This window comes from Peromyscus californicus, unplaced genomic scaffold (genome assembly GCF_007827085.1).
Source record: "Peromyscus californicus insignis strain IS unplaced genomic scaffold, ASM782708v3 Scaffold_16__1_contigs__length_79575227, whole genome shotgun sequence".
In the NCBI taxonomy this organism is placed as follows: Eukaryota; Metazoa; Chordata; class Mammalia; order Rodentia; family Cricetidae; genus Peromyscus; species Peromyscus californicus.
In genome coordinates, this window is record NW_026294458.1 from 49,177,042 (window position 1) to 49,202,373 (window position 25,332).

At 34.0% G+C, this 25,332-nt stretch overlaps 1 protein-coding gene across 2 annotated transcripts in view; it reads right to left on the reverse strand.

The window, feature by feature from the left end:
* Window positions 1-25,332, reverse strand: part of Cadm2 (cell adhesion molecule 2) — a 974,322-nt gene that overhangs the window by 288,794 nt on the left and 660,196 nt on the right. The window contains exon 3 of one of the 2 annotated variants that reach the window (XM_052740982.1): window positions 22,861-22,887. In XM_052740982.1, coding sequence (XP_052596942.1) covers window positions 22,861-22,887 — 27 coding nt within the window. Of the gene's footprint in view, window positions 1-22,860; window positions 22,895-25,332 lie in introns of those variants that run through there. The other variant, XM_052740983.1, reaches the window with a different exon arrangement.

Below are 25,332 nucleotides of genomic sequence, written 5' to 3' on the forward strand. Positions count from 1 at the left end.
AAAACAGCATTTCTACAGCAATACACAAAGAATACAAACAGTAGCAACAACAACATAAAACTAATATAATGCATATCTCTAACTAAATCAAAATATTTCTCAAAATAGAAGAGAATATTTGCACTTGGAAGTGAAGAAAACTAATAGAAGAATCATGAGACATTTGGTTCAGTTGGTTTATAAAAAAATTAACTAAATCTTGAAGAACTCTTTATAAAAACATTGAAGGCATCATAAGAGTTGGTACTACTACAGTATGGCTTCTAAATGCATAACCACACACCACAAAGACAAAATATATGTCTAATTTCATTACATAGCTTCCCTTCTAGTTATTTTGTCTATATAACATTTCACAAAATGTTTTGAGAAACAGATGCAACCTAAATTGTTTTTATGGCAAAGAACACCACAGTCATTTGAGACTGGCAATTTATAAAATGCTAATCTACACTTTAATAAAGAATTTAATAATCTAAAGATAAGGAAGAATTGGGAAAGTGAACTATAAGAAAAAAATAATTATGATGTATATTATTTTTGCAAGGATGAAACATGTAACAATTGTATTTTCTTTTGGACTAATAAATGTGAAATGAGACAAAAATCAAAACATGCTTTGAAAATCACCTTTACATATCAAATGCTTAATAAGAACCTCATTTGTATAATCATCAATTACATCTTACAACTTTCTTGGGTTACCTTCATTTGTGTACACTGCATGAACTCTTTCAGAATTATTTCATTTATTCCACAGACATGTGAAATATCTATAGAGGGCCTGGTATATCTTTAGTTACTAGTAAAGTTCTTAGCAGCTTGAAAAAAAATAAAGGGACAGAAAATCAATAATCATAATCATATCACACAGACATATCACAAAAATCATAATCACATATGATAAATTTAAGAGACTGGATAGCTCAGGTCACTTATGGATGGAACAGAGGAAAGCCATCCCAGTGTACCTGAGGATGAAAATATTGATGGTAAAGGAACAGTAAAATGTGTAAGGAAAGGCTGCCAGCTTACACAAAACTTAGCCATGTGTAGTGTGTCTAGTACAATCATGCTCTTCTCATCTCCACTAACCCATTTGCATCCAGGACTCTGATTTTGTTTGACTCTGATAAGTGAGCATTCAGCAGAAGTGGCACTCCTCCACAAACACAAATACCCATCAGAAACCTAGGTAGAAAAGTAAATTGACTAGAAAGGAGACACAAGGACAATTTAGGCTCCATTGCCTGCTTGGATATCTATTTGGCAATGTTGCTCTTTTTTTTTCCTAGTTCCTGTCTAGACACAAATAAGATAAATTGATTATAAGGATATAAATGAACTATACAGCACTTTCTCTTTGAAAAATCTACCAATATTGAGACCTATTAATAATAGTATAGCAAGACAAATATTTTTTATATCTAGAAGAGAATTTTCTCAAGTGTTTGCTAGAGAAAACAAATCTATCTGAAAAAAGGTATTTTGTTGTAGTAAAGGGAGTCAAAGAGAGTTCTTAAGTAGTTCATAAGGAGTTTTATGAACATGCACTTTTCAAGTATAGAAAAGATATTCTATATTATATTAAAATTTTAAAAATTGGTTAATTATTTGTTTGAATCAGATTGTAAGGGAAAAATAGTTGGTATAAAAGATTTTCAATAAATCCATCATATTGCCTACTGATATGCGGCCCATTCTATGCCATCTATCAGCACACAATTTATTAACAATTTTTCTTTTCAGATAGACTGTCAGAATAATTCCTGGATAGCCTGGAATTCACTATGTAGAACATGATGGTCTGAAACTCAAATAAAGCTAACTGCTTCTGCCTCTGAAGAGCAAGGATGAAATGGTTTTACATCCCTGACTGCCTACCTGTAATCGTTTTTCAAACCAACTAAAATAAAAAACAAAATAACATCAAAAAATTAGCATCAATTTTGTATTATAATAATTGATAATTTAATTCAGTGACTAAGGACGAATAAGGATATATATCTTTTTATAAACTTATGTTACATTTCAAATTCTGAGAGTCAATATTATACATTGTACAGCATTGATTTTAGTCTTTATTTTATTGTTGCTATGATTCTAGGCCACTCTTTTTCCCTTGTTGATCAATGCTGCTGGCATTTTCTCAGTCATTCTAAACATCTCAAATCACTTCACTAAAAGTATCATTTCCTTCTAAGTACAGAGTAAGAGCTTATTTATGTTGGACTTGCATCTAAGATACTGTGATGTGGTGATATATTGTATAACAAATAAAGCTTGCCTGAGGATAAGAGGACAGAACCAGCCACTGGATTAAACATAGAAGCTAGACAGTGGTGGCACATGGGTGCCTTTAATCCCAGTGCTTGGGAGTCACACGCCTTTAATTCCAGCACTTCAGATCTCATGCCTTTATTACCAGTGTTTGGGAAGCACATACACCATTAATCCCAGCACTAGGAAGGAAATGATATGACTGAGCAGAGAAAGGTATATAAGGCGTGAGATCTCAAGTGCTGGGATTAAAGGCATGTGACTCCCAAGTACTGGGGTTAAAGGTGTGTGCCACCACTGCTGCCTGGCTGTCTCTCTCCTAGACTGAATCAATCTCATGTAGTCCAGGGTGGCTTTGCTCACAGAGAACCAGATGGATCTCTGCCTCACAAGTGCTAAGATTAAAGGTGTGTGCCACTGCCTGGTCTCTATGTTTAATCTAGTGGCAGACTCTGTCCTTTGATCCTCAGGCAAGTTTTATTTGATGCACAATGTATCCCCACATTGTGAGGCATAATTTTTAGTGTAATATGAACATCCCTACATAAATAATAATTTACTATCTATTCACAAGTAATCTGAAATCACATGCATTACTGTCCTTAATTCTCATACTTAGGAGACTGTTATGCTCCAATTTTGTACATAGCAAAATTGCGCATTACAGTTATTTGTGGTACTTATATCATGATAAATGCCTTAATTTTTATTGCTGCCAAAAAACACCATGATTAAAGCATTTTAAAATAAATTGTTTAATTTGGCTTATGGTTTTAGAGGTTTAGGGTCCATGTTGGCAGAGCAAAAGAACAGCTAAGAGCTCACATCTTGATCCATAATCTGAAAACAGAGAGAGAGAGAGAGAGAGAGAGAGAGAGAGAGAGAGAGAGAGAGAGAGACAGAGACAGAGAGACAGAGAGACAGAGAGAGACAGAGACAGAGAGACAGAGAAAGAGACAGATGAGAGAGAGACAGAGAGAGAGTGTGTATACTGGGAACCACAGGAGTCTTTTGAAACCTCAAAGTCTGTCCCAAGTAATTCATCTCCTCCAACAAGGTCACACTTACTAATTCTTCTAAAACAGTTCCACCACTGGGGGCCAAGTAATCAACTATATGTACATATAAGGGTCATTTTTGAGTGTGCTATTCATAGATTCACCATAGTGAATTATTTGTGGAGTTTCATGAATATAAGGTGAGGAGAGTGATAAAATCCTAGTTGCATTCATGAAATTAATTATGTCTAATTTGGATATATATTCAAAACATATACATATATGTATGTATATGTTTTGAAATCCTTAGGAGGCATCGCCTCCTGGATAAAAAGATGTAGCTCAGGCTCCCTTTGAGAGTTTAAAGACTCTGGCCATTTCCAGTTCCTAGCCTCAGTTTCCTGCTTTCAGTTTGGAATAGGAACTATCAGCAGTCCCTTACACCATGCCTGCTGTTCTCTGTAATATCTCTCTGCAGTGATGGTGATGAACTCATATTTCTAGAACCATAAGCTTAAAAAATATTTTTTTCTATAAGTTGCCTTGCACATAGTGTTTTTTTTCACAGCAATAACAAAATAATATATATTCCAATTTTGTTTCGTGTTCACCATTAATTTCAAACAAAACATTTTTATGTTTGGTATATGTATGCAATTGTGTGAGTGTGTGTGTGTGTGTGTGTGTGTGTGTGTGTGTGTGTGTGTGTGTGTGCGCGTGTGTGTGCACGCGCGCGCGCACAGAGGAGGGCAGCAGGTTTCCTGCTCAATCATTATCTACCTTATTCTTTGGTGAAACAGTCTCTCACTCTACTCACAGCTAGAATGTCATTTAACATGCCCCTCTGCTCTCCTTTTCTTCCCTTAACACTCTCCTCCAGGTTAGAGTAGTATGTGCCCATACCTTGCATTTTTACAATGTGCTTTCTGAGGAGGTTTAGCTCAGGGTCTCTGGTTTCACTGTAAGCACTCTTATTCACCAATCCATAGTCACAGCTCTCTGACTTTTATTATTAAAGATAATCTTGTATTAAAACCAGGTAGTAAGAACTGGTCATAAATTTGTAGTTAAGCAGAATATATAATTTTAAAAATTAAGAATATAAGAAACAGATACTAGTTTTGAATATTTTATTAATTTAAATAAAATATTATACATATATACCTAATAAGTTCTCAACATTCTATCAGATGATAGTTTCTTCCTGAAATATTTTAACTTATTAAAGATATTTTATTTTATTTTTTATTAATATTATTTTTCCTCAGCCTGATCACAGTTTTGCCTTCCTCCCTGCTCTCTTCCCAGTCTTGCTAATATCTGCTCCCTCTCCCTTCCCTTAAACAAAAGTGCACATCTCCCACTTTTATCAATGAGCTATGCATATCAAGTTGGAGTAAAACTAAGCACCTCTTCTCCTATTAAGATGGGATAAGGCAATTCAGTAGGAGGAAAAGGTCATTAAAAACAGGTATCAGAGTCAGAGACAGCCCCTGTTCTTGAATAATTTTATTGAATAGTTATTATATCATAACACATTTAAAATTAAAGTATGTTGTATGTTGAGCAAGTAAAATTAAATACCCCTTTCATTTGAGTTGAAAAATATTTTATTTAATCAGGCTATGAGACATCCATTTGTATGCTAATGTGACATATATATATATATATATATATTACATTGTACATACATATTTTTAAATAATGCCTATAGAAAATATTGCACAACATTTTATTATGTGTTATTTTAACCTCGCTGTAGCGATTAGATATAAAGTAGGAGTTGTCTCATATAGTTGTACATTATATCCTTTGTGGGTAGAGGCATTGTGAGAATTTGTGAAAACCTCGTTATACTCTACAATACAGCTATACTTGGCCCCTGTACTTTACTGCTTACAGTCTTCTGTACCCTAATTTAATGGAAAATGGCATGCCTTTGGGGGATGTGCCATTTTGTATAGGCCAAATTCTCAGTGAAGTGGTTGACTTTTTCTTTCTCTGCATTCACCTACCATTCTGCAACAAATTTCCATTGGTTATTCACTCATATCAAATGGAGTTTCACCTCACAGACTCCAAAGTAGGATGTGATTAAACATCACCAATAAACCTTCCCTAATCTCTCTCTCCCTTTTTCTCTCTGTCTGTGTGCATGTGTGCACATATTTTTTTGCATGTGCATATTTGTGTGTGCATGTGTACGTTTGTATGTAAGCAAATGAAGTCTTTTCCAGCTTCAACCAACACAGCACCTACAACTTCTCTTTCAATTCATAAGCACACCAAGGCCCTCCTTTGCTGCCCTTCTTCACCAGAGAAAAGACAGCCTCCATGTAATGACTGGTTAGCCTTGAGAAACTGAATCTGCAACATCTATCATTTCATCTACTCTCACTTTGCTACATTTTTTTCTTTTATACCTCCATGAGCTTCATGCAACTAGACTCCTTGTATCCTAATCATCCTATCTCCTCTTGCCTCTGGGTCTTTCATTGCCCTAATTCTTTGCCCATATCACTCTTCCTCTTTACCATGAAGGTGGTCCCAGTGTTACTTCATTTTGATAAAGTGTCACCTTCTCAGTAATGCCTTGTCCTGGTGATTCTATTTAAAGTATCAATTCTCAAACTTCCAGGCATGTACCAACATTGTTTGAATCATAGAGGGTCTTTTAATAAAAAATCCAGATCCAGATATCAGGGTGAAAACTGAAAGATCGGAGAAGCAGAACAGTCAGTCACTAGTTCTTACCTCTACGAAATCCTCAGACTATACAGAGTGAGTTTCTGTTTCCTTATGTCTTTCTCTGCCCAGGCATCACTTCTTGGAATTAAAGAAATGTCTGCTTCCCAGTACTGGGATTAAAGATGTGTGCCACCACTGCTTGGCTCTGTTTCCAGGGTGGCTTTGAACTCACAGAGATCCAGTCTCCAGAGTGATAGGGTTAAGGTTGTATGCCCCCACTGCCTGACCTCTATGTCTAGTCTAGTGGCTAGCTCTGTCTTCTGACCCCCAGACAAATGTATTAGGGTACACAATATACCACCACATCCCAACTCACTTCTTTAAGGTTTTTTTCATTGTGTTAATCATTCTTAGTAGACATATCATCTGTAGAATATGCTCATTACCATGGATATTTTTATTTCCTTAGTTACTTGTATACATAAATCAACTAGAAATATTTGAAGCAGAGCTTGGAAGACAATAGATGACTATTAATTATTTTCAAGTTGATGAGTCACCATGGAACCTAAGATATTTTAGCATTTTTTTCTATCCTTTTAAAATCATACACCATGACCTAAATCTGCTTTTCTCTTCAATTCTATGGAGAAATGTTTTTGTAAACTCTTTCAAATCTCTTTTTAGGATATTTTAATCTATCTGTTTAAAGTGTTCCTACTTTTAACCTGACATTTGCTATTCAGTGTGTGAATACCTGTGTCTGAGTTTGTGAGGATAAGGCTTGTAGAATATTCTAGCAAATACAGAGGGAGGTTGTGAATTCTTTTTATACCAAGATCAATACCTGTCTGAATTGGACAGATTAAATTACCCACAGGCCATTTTGGAAGCAGGAGTATAGAGACAGATTCTGTGAGTCTCTTGTAGCTCTGTAAAAACTGTTCAAGTTTCAATCAGGTGGGGGCGGGGGGGAGCTCTAAATGTAAAGGTAAACATTCTGCTTTAAAATCATTGAGACAAATGCCCTTGTACAGCAAGCGCCTTCTCAGAGGTAGTGGAGATCATCTGCACTATGTTTCTGTGTTGCTCATAAAAAGGATGTGTGGAAAGCACACTGCTTGAAATTCAGCTCCAATATCGAGTGAGCTGCAAAGCCCCACTTCTTAGTAAACCCAAGCAAGTACACTGACATTTTCAGAGTGCATCTGATTCATTTCAACAATTAATTCTTAAGTCAAGAAAGAGTCAAAAAATCAGATGAAGAAGCACAGTAGGCTGAAAATTGCCAGTGAGAAGGGACAAAAATTAGCCATAGATTGAACCTTTACAAGCTGAAAAAAAGGTTAGTGAGATACCACTGGGAACAGGGAAGAAGCTTCAAGGGATTTTATTATTGTTATTTACATAAATATCCAGAGAGTAGTGTGATATGTTAAGTCCATAACTTGGCAGAAATAGGTATATGTAGACAAAGAAAAGTGCAATTGCACTATAGAAAGAACTGGATTAATGAAATATGTATATAATAAGCACTGTGAAAAAATAATCTCAGAAAAATAGATCATCTTTTAAATAAAACAAATGGTAAAATGTAGGTATGGGATAGGAACTGAAGAAGTATTCTAGCCAGGCATGGTGGCACAAATATGTATACATTGTAAGAACTGCTTCACAAAATATGCTGTGAAAAACTCCATCAGGAAGGTTTATATGTGTACCACAGATATCCATTTATCTTCATATGGAAGAGTATTGCAAGATTGCTAACTGAATCAATAGAATTCTATTTGTAAGTGAGTAATTTTCCAGTATGGAAAAGATAAATTTTGTATAGAACATCTAAGAAATATGTAAGAGTAATTAAGATAGATTAATATCATTCCAATGGATCTGTTTGCAAAAAATATATTTCATTGCGGTTTCTGGCTATGCTTCTAATTAGTTTATAAATTATTCTACTCAGTAATAGTATCATTAAAAATAATATAATAAAATTTAAAACTGAAACACTGACAGATCAGTGAAAAAGTTCTATTTAATTCACCACTTATCTTGTGTTTGATTTTAATGTGTTTTCAGGTGATCACGCCTGAGAAGATGGCAATATCCTGATCACTGTCGTCACTGACCTATGTAGAATATTTTCTTTTTTGTCATAGCTCTCGATATCAGGTCTAAGGAAAGGTTAATGTATGCAGAAAGAGATGGCTGCATAAAATCTATAGCATGCTTTATGAGGTGAAATCCACTCACTGAATGTAAAAGATGATTGCTGCAGGTAAATGCCTGTAACTTGGCATAGGAACAGCATGCCCAGTGCTAATTCTAGTCAGTGTTCAGGACCTCTAAGAAGGCCCTGATACAATGAAACAATAAACCAAGAAATTTTAAATCATTAAATGACAATGGATATTCTTAGATGATGAAATACAAAAACATGAACTGAAAATGCTAGATACTGGTAAAAGAGTCAAAGGCAGTTGCTTGATTTCTGTTTACTGAAGTTACTTAATATAGGTGCAACTTATAACCTTCAAATACTTCAATAGCAATAATTTATAAAAATATTTGCTTAGATTAACAAATTCACTATGTGTTTTCTGTATGTTCACTATATGTAATGCAGGTATTGTATTAATCAGTAATTCTAAATTGTTTTTAAGTTAAAATAAGTTGTATGTATTTGGTCTCAATTTTTTTCAGAGGCTGAAAGAGAAAAATAACAACCCATAAAAGAGTAGCATATATATTTAATTTTTAATCTGATATTATATAATATAACATAGTAGTGGTACAGATAGGAATATGCAAAATTCTTTCTTATTTTGCAACAAAATGACAAAGTTCATTCTACTTTGGTTTTTCTCCTTGGGAGAAAAAAATCATCTAAGACATGAACAAGTCACATTGCCCTAGTGCCCTGTGCAATGACACAGAGGTCTCAGAAACAAACAGGGCCAATGTTGGTTAAAGATAAATCTTGCTATGCTGAAATAGAAGATGATATCAAAATACCTTAGAGGTGGAAGTCAAATGGGTATAGAAGTTCAAAGCTTTCATGGACAAGAACACTAAATGTCCCTATAACTGTGCCTGATTAAAGCTTGTAGAATGACTAATTCCAATCACATGAGTCAAACCAGGATGTCAGGAAGTGAACTGCTAAAAGGTTCTTGGGAACAAAACTGTCTCAGCATTTAGATAAAGAGCCAAGGTAACACCTTTCTGGACAAGAATGGCCAATGCTTATTTGGAGTGTTGAGGCTAAAGATGCCAGATAATGTGAGTGCAGAGCTGAGCTCTAATCAGAGGAACTGTTTTAAATGGGAACTTACTTATTAGCGCTGATGTGAGGAATCAAACTGAGAGAAATAAGTTGGGTCCAAGTTTCTTGATGTAAGTGTTGCAATGGGATTCTGTGTGCAAGCGAAAGAGCAGCGAAATGTGGTGGCTGATGTAGGGACAGGAAACCCTGACTTGAGTGTGAGAACTCTTTCAGTAATTTGAAAACCTGATTGATCTGGTGGGAAACTGCAGAATTCCAAGAAGAGGATGACTAGTGTCTCAGGTCCTTTACTGTAGAGAGCCCCACGGCCGCGCCTCAAAGATGGCGCGGGTGTCCGGCTTCTGCCTTCCCGATGGCGGGTTGGCTTGGGTGTGGAATCTGGCTTGCTTGCGTATATCTGACCCTATCGGCATTGTCCACGTGGCACTACGGGGTTGGTTGCCCAGTGGCTATAAAGGGCGTGGGCTGGCTTTCCCCAGAGTGAGAGTCAGAAGATGGCTTTCCCTGGGGTCAGAAGATTGTCTCAAGGTTCCTGAATAAACTGCTTGGAGAAGAGCCTGGTGTTGCGTCTTCCTTGCTGGTCGAGGGGGACTTGACACTTTACAGTCATAACAAACACAGGAGGTTGAGGAACAGGAAGAAGAGAACGATTATGTTTGCTTTCATCGTAAAGTGAAACCTAAAAACCCCATACTAGAAAAATTGAGCCATTACTCATTTTAGATGGAATTAATTGTTAACTTAAACAAGGCTTTGAAGTTAATGTTGAAAAATGTAAGTCATTTCATCTGCATACTATAACAAAGAGTCATTATACCTAATGTGTTATTGAAGCTATCAGGCTGAGTTTTATTATGGTACTCACTGGGCTAAGACATACCAGTGGAAAATAGATAAGTCTATTTTACTATTGAAGATTAAACTATTCCATGATATCAAGTGAATAAAAAAGTTTACTGTATTTACAGATATCAAAAGAGTACATTGACTTGTTTACCAAATTCCTTGGGAAATGAGAAGCTATCAGCAGAAATGTACTCGTAATTAATGGTGTTCCTTTAAGTTATTAAGTCCTGATATCAATTATATTTGTCTATTCCATTTCATATAACAATATAATTCATAGTGCATTTGTTTCAGAGGTAAAACTAGCTGAAGATGCTAAATCATTTCACAGGCTAACTGTTCAATACTGCATCTCATATCTGTCCTTTGCATATGACTCTCAGCAACTCAAGGGAAAACAGTAATTGTGATAAATACTGACTGGAATATGATATGTCACAACATTGAATCATAAAAATCCATATTTTAATATTCTTGATTCACGGCCTCCAATTGTTCTTTGTAAAATTACCAATAATAGATTATGTCTCACATTGTGGCTGATATTTTTATTCATATTTAAACAATTGTTGAATTTTTACAAATGCTTTCTCACTGGTTAATGCTTTCGTATTAAAATCATAAGGTGTGTTATTTTTCAAAATAAAAGTTCTGTCTAATAATGCATTCATTGCAATGAATTCATCTTGAATTTTATGCAAATTTTCAACAATTACAGTATTTTATTCTTTCTCAAGTAATTTCTTTTCATTTTTTACGTTTTTTCCTTTTATTGAAATATATCCTGGTTGCAGTTTTCCCTTCTTCTACTTCTCCAATTTTCAAACTACCTCCCTTCCCAGCCTGATCCAGTCCCAATTGTCTCTCATGCGAGAACAAACAGGGTTCTAAGGAGTAATAATAAAATGAAATAAGCTAAAACAAAATGACAAATCAGAATTGGACAAAACAAACAAAAGGCAAATATGTTATCCTAACTACTTAATTTGCCTTCTCTTTCTTTTCTCAATCATATATCAGAGTTAATCTTGGATCAACCATTTATATTTGCACAACATATTTATGAAGCTCTGACAGTCAGACAATTTTAAAAGAAAAGAAATTCTGATAAATTTATCTAAACTCCATCAACACAGATGCATTTTAGTGTTTATCTCCTTGCCATTTTAAAAACTTCTGATTGCTTTGTTGGTATTTAATAGTCTTACTCAAGTTTACCGTAAAAGATAACTTATTAGTTGACAAGAGAGTTTTCAATAACCAAATCAGCATGGTTCTGATTGTTCCATATTTATTCTAGTATGTAAATCCAAACAGGTCAAAACTTAGTAACACAATACAATACAAAACTAACAATGCAGCATTCATTTGATTATGATTTAAATCCTCAGTGATAGAAAACTGAAAGGACAGCAATGGTGATTCTTATTACCATGGAGGGATTTTATACAAAAATATCACATACACAATTTTGGTAGATTTTAAACATACATTTTTGTTAGAAGTAACATATATGTATTCAGTATGACTGAGACTGAAATGCCCATTAAGGTTTTGAGTTTAAATACAAAATATAAAATACAGACTTTAATTTTTACTCTGGCCTAAATTCAATAATTACTTGGGAAGTTAAAAGATAAATAATTACATGTGAGTTAATTATTATATCACCAATTATATTTCCAGTGATTGTAAAATAGAATGATTATTGGTTCTAAATAATGGCCTTTGTGTAAATTAGGCTTCAAGTACATATAGTTCATTCTGGTTTGTTTTGAAGATTGTCTTGAAAATAACAAGAATTTATTTTCTTAATTTGATTTTTATAATCTTTCTGCAGTGTTAAGACAAAATAAGAAAAGAGTAAAAGGATGGGAAAGGAAAAATATACTGATTAAATTAACCAATGGAAAATGCTCACTAAGGACATACTCTGATTTAATACAAATGGAGTTATTATTCAAAATTGACCTTTGTCCATGTGATCCATGGGAAATGAGGAATTTAATAACATTTAAACAACAACAATAAAATGTCCAAGCCATTGTTAACACTCCCCAAAGCCTGTAATGAGCTTAATTTTTAATTGTTACATCAGTTATATTTCACCAAAATCAATATCATGCCCATTTTGTGAGAAAGAAAATATATAATGATAAAGAATAATTTTGTATTTGCTAAGAAGAAAATTTGAATTCTTCAAAGAACCAAAAACCAGATTACACAGAAGCATTTTATATCTCTCGGGGAAGTTGTACATATGTTGTCATTCATAGATACTAGTTTCCTGTTTTTGAGTTTCCTTCGAATACGCAGTTGTAGATTTCTGCAAGCCACGCAACTTGGTGCATGGTGGATATAGCTTTGGCAACAAAAAATTAATAAACAAATAAATAAAAGCGATTTCTGGGCTACATATTGCTGGATGGAAGCATTAGACCTGCTGCTTCCCAGAGTCAGCAATGAGCACTGTTCCCAGAGCTGGCTGTAAATGTAGTTCCACCATGTTGGGAAGCTGAGATGGGCAGAGTCAACAGCCAAAGCTGCCATTTCAGTCATAACCTCTCGGTGGTTTAAAGCAATAGATTCACAATAAGTCAGATTCAGATTAAATAAACCTCTAAATGGTTTACAGTGTGTGTAAAAATATATGTAGACTTGGAAGAGAGAGGAAAAGGAATATAGACAGTTATATAAAGAAATAGTTTTAAAATATAAAGTCTTTAAAGAGATAGTAAAGGTAATATTAAAAAAAAAAATAAGCCACGTAAAGATTGATATTACACAGAGAATCTGGATTGTGTTGTCTTTGGGATTTTTAATTATAGAGAAATATTTGATTGTAAAAGCTGCTGAATAAAATCAATATGTATATTTTAAAGATTTCTGGACTACAAAGTTTATGTCTAAGGATATGTTGCTTTGGAAAAGCGGTTCTGTTTTTGTTTCCATAGAAGATGAGATCCTGTGGATTGCTTCTAAGATGATATGGTTTGACCAGCCAAGACCCCTGAAAGGTCTCCAATGACAACATGCCCTAGATGATCCAACATCCCAAAACAGCTTCAAGGCAATTGGCTCAGAGAATACAGCCTCACATTTTCAGTCAGGACTTGACCATAATTCTTAATTTTCTCAGGATCCTCGTAAGAATACAGTGCCCTTTATCAGCAGGAAGTAGTCTAGAACACTACACACACATTCCCAAAAATGGATTATGGATTTTTGTCTTTGTTTAGGTTGCTGGTTAGAAATTGTTATTGGTCATAGTCAATCTCTTTCTAATGGAAGAAAATGATAAATGATATAAAAAATAGTATATAGATATGATAGGATAAAAGGGTAAATTATTGAAACTACTTTTAAAGAGCAACAACTTTTTAAAAATGTTTTACATTACTATGAATTTTAGTTTATTGATACAAATTTGAAGTTAATTTTGTTATATTGTATGTGCATTTCTACTCTTGTTTAAGGTATTATTTTTATGTAACTCAACTAAATTGTAATGGATAATTAAGAAATAGATTAATTAGTCATCTATGATAATCAAACTTATATTCATGTTAGTTAAATTTTCTAGGTATATGTAGATATATTTCAATTAGTTAGGTAATATTCAAACATTTCAAAGACCTACAGAATATGACATTTAAAATTTTTAAAAACTTAAACTTTCTGGACAATGTGACACATGTGTTCCTGGCAGCACTGATTTACTTCAGAGAGGAGGCTGGGTGTCAAAGACACTCCATATGGAGTTTAACTTTTTGGCAAAAATAGCCATTTGGGCAAGAAACTGTTTTTGCCTGGACTGTTTGAGAAAATATTTTATCGTCTGGACATTTAGGATCCATAGGAAGGTGACCACTGAACTTTGCAAGACAAGATGGCCCTTTAGGTTCCTGCTTTGCAGAAGAAACTGCCAGACATTCTACAGAACACAGAGATAAGTGACTGAGGGACTCTAGGCCTGTAGGCTGAGAAATGGATGCCCCAATGCTGCAGAAGAACTTTGGGTAACGGTCTAGGTGGCCAGCTATCTCTTGTCATCTAGATTTTTGGAAGTTGCTTATAATGTTCTTCCTGTTTACTTAGGTAATATTATAATCTTCTGTGGTCTTTTGATGTAGCTGAAGACTAGATAGTTATAATTTTCCTTGGTTATGATAAAAGATAAATTAGATATGAAACTTTAGACTCACAAAAATATGATAGATAAAATATTTTCTTTAATTTTGCCAAATACAAATAGACTAGATATTGTAACTGTAATTCTTGCTTGACAACTGTTTTATTGTATGTAATTTTACTATGTTAAAGTTAAAACCTTCCTTTTTGATTAGATAGAAAAGGGGAAATGCTGTGGGATAATGCTTTTGTACACTGGTTTAATAAAATGTTGATTGGCCAATAGCCAGGCAGGAAGTATAGGCGGGATAAGCAGACAAGGAGAATTCTGGGAAGAATGAGGATATACCAGCATGCCATCTAGGGAGCAGCATGTCATCCAGGGAGCAACATGTAATGGCATACAGGTAAAGTCATGGAACACACGGCAGCATATAGATTAACAGAAATGGGCTGAGTTAAAGTGTAAGAGCTAGTCAGTAGTAAGCCTGAGCTAATGACCATGAAGTTTAGTTAATATAAGCCTCTGTGTTTTTACTTGTGTCTGAGAGGCTAAAGACAAGGCAGGACACAGAAAAACTTCCAGCTACAACCTAAGAACTTAATCATAAGCTTTTTGATTTTTTTCTCCAGCTCTGGTTACACATTTGATGAACTATTTTGTTCTCATTGTTGGACTTTTTTTTTTTTTCTCACTGTGGTGGGATATAAATTGCTATTGTTTAGAATTTATGAAATTTCCATTTTTTATCATGAATAAACTAAAATGCATAGGGTAAAATTTCAATACAAAATCACCAATTCAAAGAATACGTTAGGTGCATTGGTAAGGTTATTTAGTAAGAAAAAGCATAAAACATATTGCATTATTATAAAGTCCACCATATATGAGCTTTTGACATAGATGCAATTCAGAGGCCACATTTTATTCAACACTGAGCCCCAGGCTCTTGTCTCAGTAATTATGCCCCATTTATTTCTGTCTGGTTATCCATTAAATGTTTAAGGGTATTTCCATGCATTCTTCTGCAGGAATACAAATCTATAAAGTGAACAACATTGACAACATTATCTCTATTTCACAGATGACTGAAGAGGAGTAAATAAAAGATCAAATACTAGAATCCAGGCAGAACAACGTTCACCATAGCTTATAACAAGATGCTTTGCTAGTGATAAATATATTATGACACCTAGTAAAATTATTATCCCTAAAATATACAACCATCACCATGTCAATTTTAAAGTATAAAACAGCACTTATTTTCAGTGTAATTCAAGTTTTGACCTTATAACATTTATTTTCAAAATGTTGCTAAATTTCCAACTAACTGCTGCAGACAGATCACTTGGTCCATCTCATTATATACTATTTCTGTTTAGACACTTATAAACCCCACAAAGTGAGGGATTTTAACTACAGACTTTCTGAACATGTATGTAGCAGCTGTAGAGTAAGCAAATACCACTTTTATTAGTATAGTAAAATGTCATTTACTGGTTGATATCAAACAGGAGAAGATCATGTATTTTAAGTTGAGACCTATATAGACTGTATCAAAAGGTTTTAGAACGATCTGTTTATGGTTTACATGAGAATATAAAGTAGAAATGCTTAAACTAACTTATAATTGCCATACAAAATTGTGCCCTAGTTTGTGTCAAAATCATTTGCTTCATCCACCTTACAGTGAAGTTCAGGCCTGATTTTATATTCAAGAGGACAGAAAAGATGAGGAATTACAGCTCCATTAACTCCTTAAAATATAATATTGTTTTAGACTTGCAAATGGAATGAGTACCTGGAGGGCTCTATCTTTCAGGAGCCAGACTAATTTGTATTGAGCAACATGAACAGTACAGTTACACAACAGAAATAAATGAGAAACACCAGAGAAGAAATGCATGTCACAATCTCCACACAGCAAGAAATCAAAACAAACCACACTGAATGATGCTGCACTTTAGAATCAACTTGAATTGTCTATTTTTTGACCCTTTCAGTCAACCTCTGATTAAATTTTCATGTGTATACTCGTTTGATGCTCTGAGCTTAGCATTTCACATTATCAATGCTTGAAGTATTTCTAGGAAATTCATCATCTAATTGTGAAGTTATCTTCTTCATTTCCCAATATACTTATCTTAAGTAAATAAATGAAACATCTATAAAATAGAATAAAAACAGAAAGATAAATAAGAATTATATGAGAGAGTTAGAGATGGTTCAGTGCTTATGAGGACTTGTTTGTCCAGTCTGATCAGTCACAGTGTAGCTCACAAATATGCATATCTCCAGTTTCAGGGGATCTGACATCATCTTCTCTTCTACTGGGCATCGTGCATGCATGTGGTGCACAGACACTCATGCAGACAAAGCATCCATGCACACAAAGACAATTACACACTCAAATTTACAACAACAAATCTACATAGAGAATACATTTTCTTCAATTGTTTCATTTAAGCAGTTGTGTTAATCAATACATCATCACTTTCAACTCTACTTCTACCTGGGTAAATATAGATCTACATTAATATTAACTAATATTTAGGAAAACTGAAGTGATAATTAGCATTGTCTCATTAGAATTTTCAGTCAATTAAAAACTGAAGTCTATAGTTAGCTTGTCTTGTGTGGCATCTTTGTTCTGTCTCAATCTTTTGTGACCTTAAACAAGTGTATTAAGACTTTGTTTTTATTTTCAGAAGTTTAAAAGAAGAATAATCCACCTATCTCAGAATAGTTTATGAGGACTGACTCAGGAAGCAAAGACAACATGTTTAGTGGAATACCCATAGTATGGTCCAAGAAGGATCAGTTCTTACAACTATTATTTTCAGGTTTTTTAATTGAATAAATAGTTTAGTGTTTAGTATAAAATTATATCTTTATAGAAATCACTTCCCCATTGTGTATAGTACTTTCTCTAATAAATATAAAATGAACTAGAATATAGATAAGGAAAATAATCTTGTAGGAGGCACTACTTCAGTGTCTTTACCTGGCATCCTTGGTGAACATAAGTTCCAGAAACATGAGATGTTTCAGCATCTCTTACCTATGTTTACCCACTTCTCCAGCCCCTCTCGCTCAGCCTTATGGGATAAATACACATAAGCTTCACAAGCTGTTTATTGAATAGTAATTTTTGATGAAGATTTTGAAACTATGTAAGAGTTTAAATTAAATTTAAGCATGGCTTCTCCCCATTATATTTTTCCTCAATTGTTTTTCCACTATTAATGAAAAACAGTTAATTTTATATTCCAAGTGTTATGTCAATTACTTAATATTACCTTTTCTTTTACATGAGTTAAAATTATTATCTGTAATATTTATATGATTTAGTTTTACTAATAAAAATAAGTAAGATAGGCTGTTTACCTAGTGGATCATTCGCATTAAATGTTTGATAGTCTTCTTAATTTATAATGATCATAACATTATCAATGTCATTGTAACAATGAGATTCAGGTAATACTCAAAATATTTTTAAGCATGTCTTTAACTATGTTTTCTTATTTGTTTGTTTTCATCAGAGATGACTTTTGAGGAGTGATAATAATATAACAGACATAAATACAATTTATTGTGGTACTTTCATCTCCCATATTAATTCCTTTTAGTAGATGTTCCAAGATAAATTTTGAAGCTGACTACTTTGAAAATTTAGAAAAATTTCCAGGTCATCACATCTTGCAAAAACAGGATTCAACCTATCTCTTTCTTGAAAATGAAATTGTTAACCTCTGCAATTTCCTTATAACACAAAACAAAATGTTTGTCTTCCATGTAAGCTAAACCATGGGAGCATCCAAGCAATGTCTCAAATTTAATTTCTTATGTCTCCTTCAGTTTAACTTTAAATAATATAGATTAATTACATATCATATTCAAATAGAGAGACAAAGACTAAGATTATCAAATTTTCTTAAGTTTGAATATTCCAAAATAAAGTAAATTTAAATGTTGATGAAACTTTCCCCTTCAAATAATATATACATTTTAATTAAGTAGTTGAGAACTCTTCTTTATCTTTTAATTCTTATGCAAATTTAGAATAATTATGCTAATTTTGTATGAGCATTTTATAATGATATTATGATGCTAAGAGTTAAGGCATCCACTTTGAAAACAATACCTAAACACCGATGTGTTAGAAATGGAATAAAATACTATTTTTTTCAAATTTTTAATAGAAAAATAGAAAAATGAAAATTAGAGAGTAAATATATTTTTCCTAGATTCAGACTATTAAACCTATAAAATTATAAAACCATATTAATTTAAGATAAATTTAGCCTAATTCTGTAACTCAATAATAAGACAAAAATTATTTTACACAAATTCACTTCAAGAATTCTCCAGGATGCTCTTTTTCTCTATCTTCCTAAGCGGCAAAGCATTGATGATCTTATTTAAAATTCAGTATGATATACAAATGCAGAGGAGACTCCACTGGGTTGAGAATTAAGCAGGAAACTAGTTAAAAACAACTCCAGGCAAGCTCAGAGGAATGCATGTTTTGAAGAGGAGAGCTCCACATAAAAGCTACTGTGGGGACAGAATCAGGACAATTTGATAACTAAGTGCCTATAAGTGCCTATGAGGGCTAGAGGGGAGGGGATGTGAAACATGTTTTAAATCATTTAAACTTGGAAAAGTAAGTAGACACTGGTGTTATAAGAAGGTGTGGCAAATTCAGTTTTGCAGGATAAAAATAAAAATATCAGTTTTTAATGTTACAATGCAAACACTCAAGTAGGAGATAGAGATATTAGGAGACCAGAGAGTATTAATGTAAAATACTTTAAAGATAGTTATGATATTAATTGTCACCCATGGATGTAAACAACAGACATCTTTCCAAAAAGCTTAAATAAATAGCTGAGTCGTATCACCATCTCCCAAACTGGAATAAAATACAGCTTCAGAAATGCATTAGTATCCAGGATGTAATGTTGTTAGTGCTCTCTCAGCTCTGACACTGAAAATTCCTGCTTCAATCATTTGACATTTCTAAGACTTTCCTTATTAAATGAATGCAAAAAAAATTATGGCAATAAAACGTAAAAAGAATCAAGCAACTGAGGTTCTTTAGTCCTAGATCATCTGTCTGTTACTTGTCCCTTTTGTTTCCTGATCCCAGTTCTTCTCTCTCTCTCTCTCTCTCTCTCTCTCTCTCTCTCTCTCTCTCTCTCTGTCTCTGTCTCTGTCTCTGTCTCTGTCTCTCTCTCTCTCTCTCTCTCTCTCTCTGTCTATCTCTGTCTCTCTCTCTGTCTGTCTCTCTCTCTCTCTCCCTTCTCTGTGTGTGTATGTGTCTCTCTCTCTCTCTCATGTCTGTGTGTGTGCATGTGTGTATTATTATTTGTACACATGTTCATCAGTATACGTGTGTGTTTGTGTGTGTGTGTGTGTTCTAGTTTGCACATGTATTCATATGTGTACAGGTGTGTGTTCATGTGCCCATAGGACAGAGGATAGCTTGATGTGGCTTTCCTCAGGTATGTCCTGTCAGATAACTTCATTTAATGTCCATCTTTCATTTTTTCTAGTTTAATTATTACAATAGCAAGCTTACAGGAACAGCACAGAACACAGACAAAATTAAGAGCACGTATTTGCATGTAGCATAACTTAGGAAAGTATAATGAATGGATGGAATCTACTGCAAGATGAAAAATGCGGTGAACACCATTTTAGTTACCATCAGTAAGAAATGTACTTATTAAAACAATCTAAATGCTGGCATTGCCTAGAAAATATTAACAGGTCTATTTCTAATTATTATAAACTTGAACTGTTGAAATCAGACGCTATCAGAAGTCCACTGAACTTATGAGTCTCAAGCTCCCCTTCCCGTTTCTGATGATATAAATAGCTCAGGACTTCAAAACAGATCAGTGCTTCCCAAGTGCAGCTATTGGTGCTTTTTGAAAGAGGCAAGTGAGGGATATCTAGTTGGCCTTTTTTGAAGATACCAACCTGTGTGCTATCCCTGCCTAATGTGTAACGTTAACATGCCACATACACAGAGAAAGTGCTGAAGAGACCACTATGAGGGGACATATTGAATTCTCAAAAAAAAATTTTCCTCTTCTTCCTGTTATCAGTAGTTCTGAATGTTAGATATTTTTCCCATGAGTTGAAAAGGTACCTAAGTATAAGATAGTGAGTGGAAAAATAGGGGACAGAAATGAAGTACTGGCAGTTTATTCATTTTCATTTGTGTTTGGATTTTTAGTGTAATGCATGTAAACCATTAATGCAAGCAAAATGTATATCATTCTTAATCAATAATTAGAAGTAAATTACTATGACTGAGGCATAATTGGTTCTAACAAGTGTCATTTTGCCATTTGCAACATCTTGTACATGCAAGGAATGGGCACAGGGGAAACTGCAGAAAAGTTCCATGCAGAGTTGTTTACAAGTAGGTGGGGTGGAGTCTAAACAGAGTTGTTAGTGCAGAACAGCAAAGAAGGAGGAGATGAATTATTAAACTAAGCACAGAACGTGCCTGCATTACACAACTCTGGCTAGTGTGGATATGACATACAGCTATGGTTCTCAATCATGAGTTTCTTTTCTTATACTTAAGCTTTCTATCTTTTATCCTATGGCTTCAGTTATTGTTGAGAATTATTAAGTCAGAAAAGAGATGATTAGTACAACAGTATTTTTTGCAATCTGATATAGCAATGCTTGTCCCTGATCACTCCATTTCCTATTGGAGTGCCTTCAAAGTTATTTTCCTGAATTCTCTGACAAACATGCAGTGTGTAATTCAAAATGACTTCTCTCTTGACTACAATATAGTGTTCTCATCCCTGCTTCCATAACTTTAGTTACTCTAACCTTTAGGATATGGACTATACTGTCTGTGCACATCCTATCCATTTTCAAAAACCATTTCATGTTCCACAGCATTCATGAATACCTCAAATCATAACTAACACTCTTCATACTTACACACTACACTCCACAATTAACACATTACCATAAATTGTTTTAGTTACTCGTTCTTAAAACCATACTTTGTAACCTTTTTTTATATAAGTGCATTGTGTTTATAAGTTTATAAGCATAAACTCATTATCAAGCATTTCCTTTATTGGACTCTGGATGTATTTGTTGTTAATACTCACTAACCAGTCCAAAAATCATGTGGCTATGCCAGAATCTGCATTTATTGGGACAAGAATGCTGTGGAATGTTGTTCTGTACAGTGTGAATATGTGTTGCTCTGATTGGTTAATAAATAAAACTGTGATTGGCCAGTAGTCAGGCAGGAAGTACAGGTGGGGCAAGCAGACAAGGAGAATTCTGGGAAGAGGAGAGCTGAGTCAAGAGTCACCAGCCATACACAGAAGAGGCAAGATGAAAAGGCAGAACTGAGAAACGATATCAAGCCACATGGCTAAACATAGATAAGAATTATGGGTTAATTTAAGTGTAAGAGCTAGTCAGTAATAAGCCTAAGCTAATGGCTGAGCAGTTATAATTGTTATAAGCCTCTGTGTGTTTACTTGGGGTATGCGAGTGGGAGAGATTTGCTCTAACCCCTGACCGGCTGGGACACAGGAAAACTTCTGACTATACAAGAAAGCAGGCTAAGTGTTTAGAAGATAAGCTACAATGGTTTGCCTCTCATCTTTATACCCATAGGGTTCTATAAGCAAACATGTCTTCAGAAAAGTAGTGGCAAAGAGTACTTGAATTAGACATAGGAAGCAGCTATTATTGTGTTAAACCTGATTGTTAAACTAGATAACTAGAACCTGAACCCAAAGTCTAAACAAACTAACTTTAGTATTTAAAGTGAAAAAAGGGGGGTTTTGTTCACTTGTTTCAGCTTTTTGTTGTTGTTGTTGTTGTGTGTGTGTACTTGGAATTGAATGAATTGCCCGTGCTTGCTAGAAAAGCTCTGGCACTGAGCTATATTCTAGCCCATACAACATTTTAGATATTATTGGTTACTCTGGGGAATATTAAAATGAAATAGGTAAATTTTATATTTATCCCACTCTCATACATAAGTTTTGGTTCTTTCAAACTCATTAATGATTAAAAACATTAAGCTCAAATTTTTGCTCTTTCAAGGAGACTTTTTTGGCATTGACTAAGTTGTATTCTATCCATGACATCATACTCATATATCTTTTAGACATAAACTGAATATACATATGAAATGAAAGAAAACTAATAAATAGAATCTCAGAGTTAATACTACTTATTTTTTAGAATATTTTATTTTAACTTAATTCTATGAAGACTCACACTATTTTTTTCAAAATTCTATTAATATTATTTTAGGGTATATTTCATTTAGTTCTCAACTTTATGAAGGAAAGGAAAATTCTTCTAATCAAATGTTAGTGATCCAAAGCACTTTAATTCATAAAATAATGTGCAAAAGAGTTGTACTACAATAACGAGGCAAACACTGACATGCATCAGAAACTAAATCTTTAAATAATGTATTCCTGCTTGTAGAAATTTATAAAAATACACAGAGCAAAATAATGCTATCACCAATAGAAGTGATTCCATCATTAAAGAGACAATAGAAGACTGAGCAAAAATAGACACATCACACTCATGCAGAAAGGACTACAGCTCACCTTTGACTTTACTTTTCGAAGCAGCCGCTGGTACCAAGGAAAGGTTGCACAAGAAGAAGAAAGAGACACATTAGATATGAGACAGACATCAGGTAGGGAAGCAGAGATGCTCTTATCATTAGTCAACTTTGTGAAAGACTATATAACATGAACGAGAAACTTGATTGTTATATTTTGTTAGTATAGGATTAAATTTCTTGAATAACAGTAAGAAAGAACAAAGCTTAATGGAAATGCTAAACAAGTCAGTCAATTCTTTTTAAGGAATAATCATCTTTCTTTCTCTACCTTTCTTAATTCCATATTTTAATTAATAATCATTTAAGGAGTATTTATAAGTGCCTTAAGTATACTTAAAAGTATTTAAAAATAATAAAAAAATACATGATCATGTAATTTGAGCACTTTCTTTACAAGAGTCATATACTGAACACATTCTGGAAACTTTTGGTTGTTTGTCCATGAACTGAATTTAGAAACTTACATGACTTTAATTACCTCATTAAGTACCCATGCTGCAAGAACACATATTATTACTTTTTCCTCAGTATATATGGCTTCAAAAACTTAACTTTTCCACAGACAGAGACCATTATATTAAACCACACTAGTCAAAATGTTGAGAAAAAATGTTCATAGTGTGTTCAACCCTAATTGTTAACTACAATGCAATCACACTGAGTTCAGGTAACATTTCAGAAGAGGGGACAGAAAGATTGTAGGAGTCAGAACATGAGGATGTCTCCATAAATGACAGTGAGCTTAACAAAGATAGTTCAGTAATAAGGCTGCCTAAACAAGAATGAGCAAGTATAGCAAAAATAAACATGCCAAAAAAGAAGGGGGAAACCTCGTGGGGTCTGCCTTAGTTTAAGTTATATTGCTGTGAAGAGACACCATGATCATGGCAACTCTTATAAAGGAAAACGTTTAATTGGGACTGGCTTACGATTCAGAGGTTTGGTCCATTATGGTCATGGTAGGAAGCATATCATGCAGGTAGATATGGTGGTGCTGGAGAGGTAGCGGAAAGTTCTATATCTGGATCCACCTCCAGCAACTAGAGAAAATGAGCCACTAGGCCTGGCTTGAGCTTCTGAAACCTCAAACTCCAGTCCCCAGTGACACTTCTTCCAACAAGGCAAGACCTCCAACCATGCTACTCCCTATAGGTCTACAGGGGCCATTTTAATTCAGACTATCGCAGATCATAGTCATAAAAAGGAACTATAGATAACCAAGGGCTACTGAGAGTGGGAAAAATAGTCTTCTACATGTGTGAGGACCCTAATTAATTGTTCAATAAAATTTGTCACCCTGAAAACATATGCATATAAGTAACTTTCAACAGACCAAGAAAATTGTATTTATATATGTGTGTAAAAATTACAATTAATGAAAAAAGGCCATGAATTTGAGACAAAGAAAGGTGAGCAAGGCTCATAGGAAGGTGGGGAGTGAGAAGAGAGAAGTGGGAAAAAATACAATTATACATTAATTTCAAAGTTAAAAAAATGTATCTAATATGTTACATTACGGTGATGGTACTTAAGGAAATCAGGTATGAGTTAAACTGCTAATATGCACAAAGCTCAGTCCACCTCTAATGATTTATCCAGTGCTGTGGTGCTCCACCTATAGGTTATGACCCATTTGTGGTTTGAATGACCTTTTTACAGGGGTCACCAGAGACCATCAGAAATCACCAATATTTATCTTATGATTCATAACAGCAGAAAAATTACAGCTATGAATTAGCAATGAAAATAATTTTATGGTTGTGTATCATGACAATATGAGGAACTTGGTTAAAGGATTACAACATTAGGAAGGTTGAGAACCACTGATCTAATGCAACTCGTCTGGGCAGTTGATTGTATAACTGTGAAACTTGAAAGTTTCATTACTTTAGTTGATGGAATGTGAATCAGGAATGGATATTTAAAGAGGATGGATGCATTTCGCTCTCTATTAATGTTGAAGAAAGTAGCCCATACTCTAACGGGGAAATATCCAGTCTCTAGTTCAGGAGATAGACCTTCATTGAGTATTAGGTTATAAATCTACTACAAAGGAGATACATATGTAAAGTATGATTTATACTTCAGTTGTCATGGCATTTAAAGCCAAAGAATAATTTCAAGAAAGTTTAGCTAAGTATAAGCTTGTTTGCTGGGAATTTATTGTATACTCATTATCTCACTGAGTATTTTCAGAAAGACACAAAATGTTAAATTAAATTTTGAAAGTTTGAAAATCTTTGATCAAAAACTGAAAGTTTTGCCTAAAACCCAAGCTGTTCATTTCATAGCATTAAACTCTAAATGACTATGGGAGGACATGAATGCTCAAAATATTGTGAACATTTTTAGGACAAAACTTAGACTGTGTTTAAATGCTGAATGTTTTCCTGTCATTTTTACTTATTTTGCTGATATGATTTGTAGTAGTTTGAATAAAAATGGTCCCCAT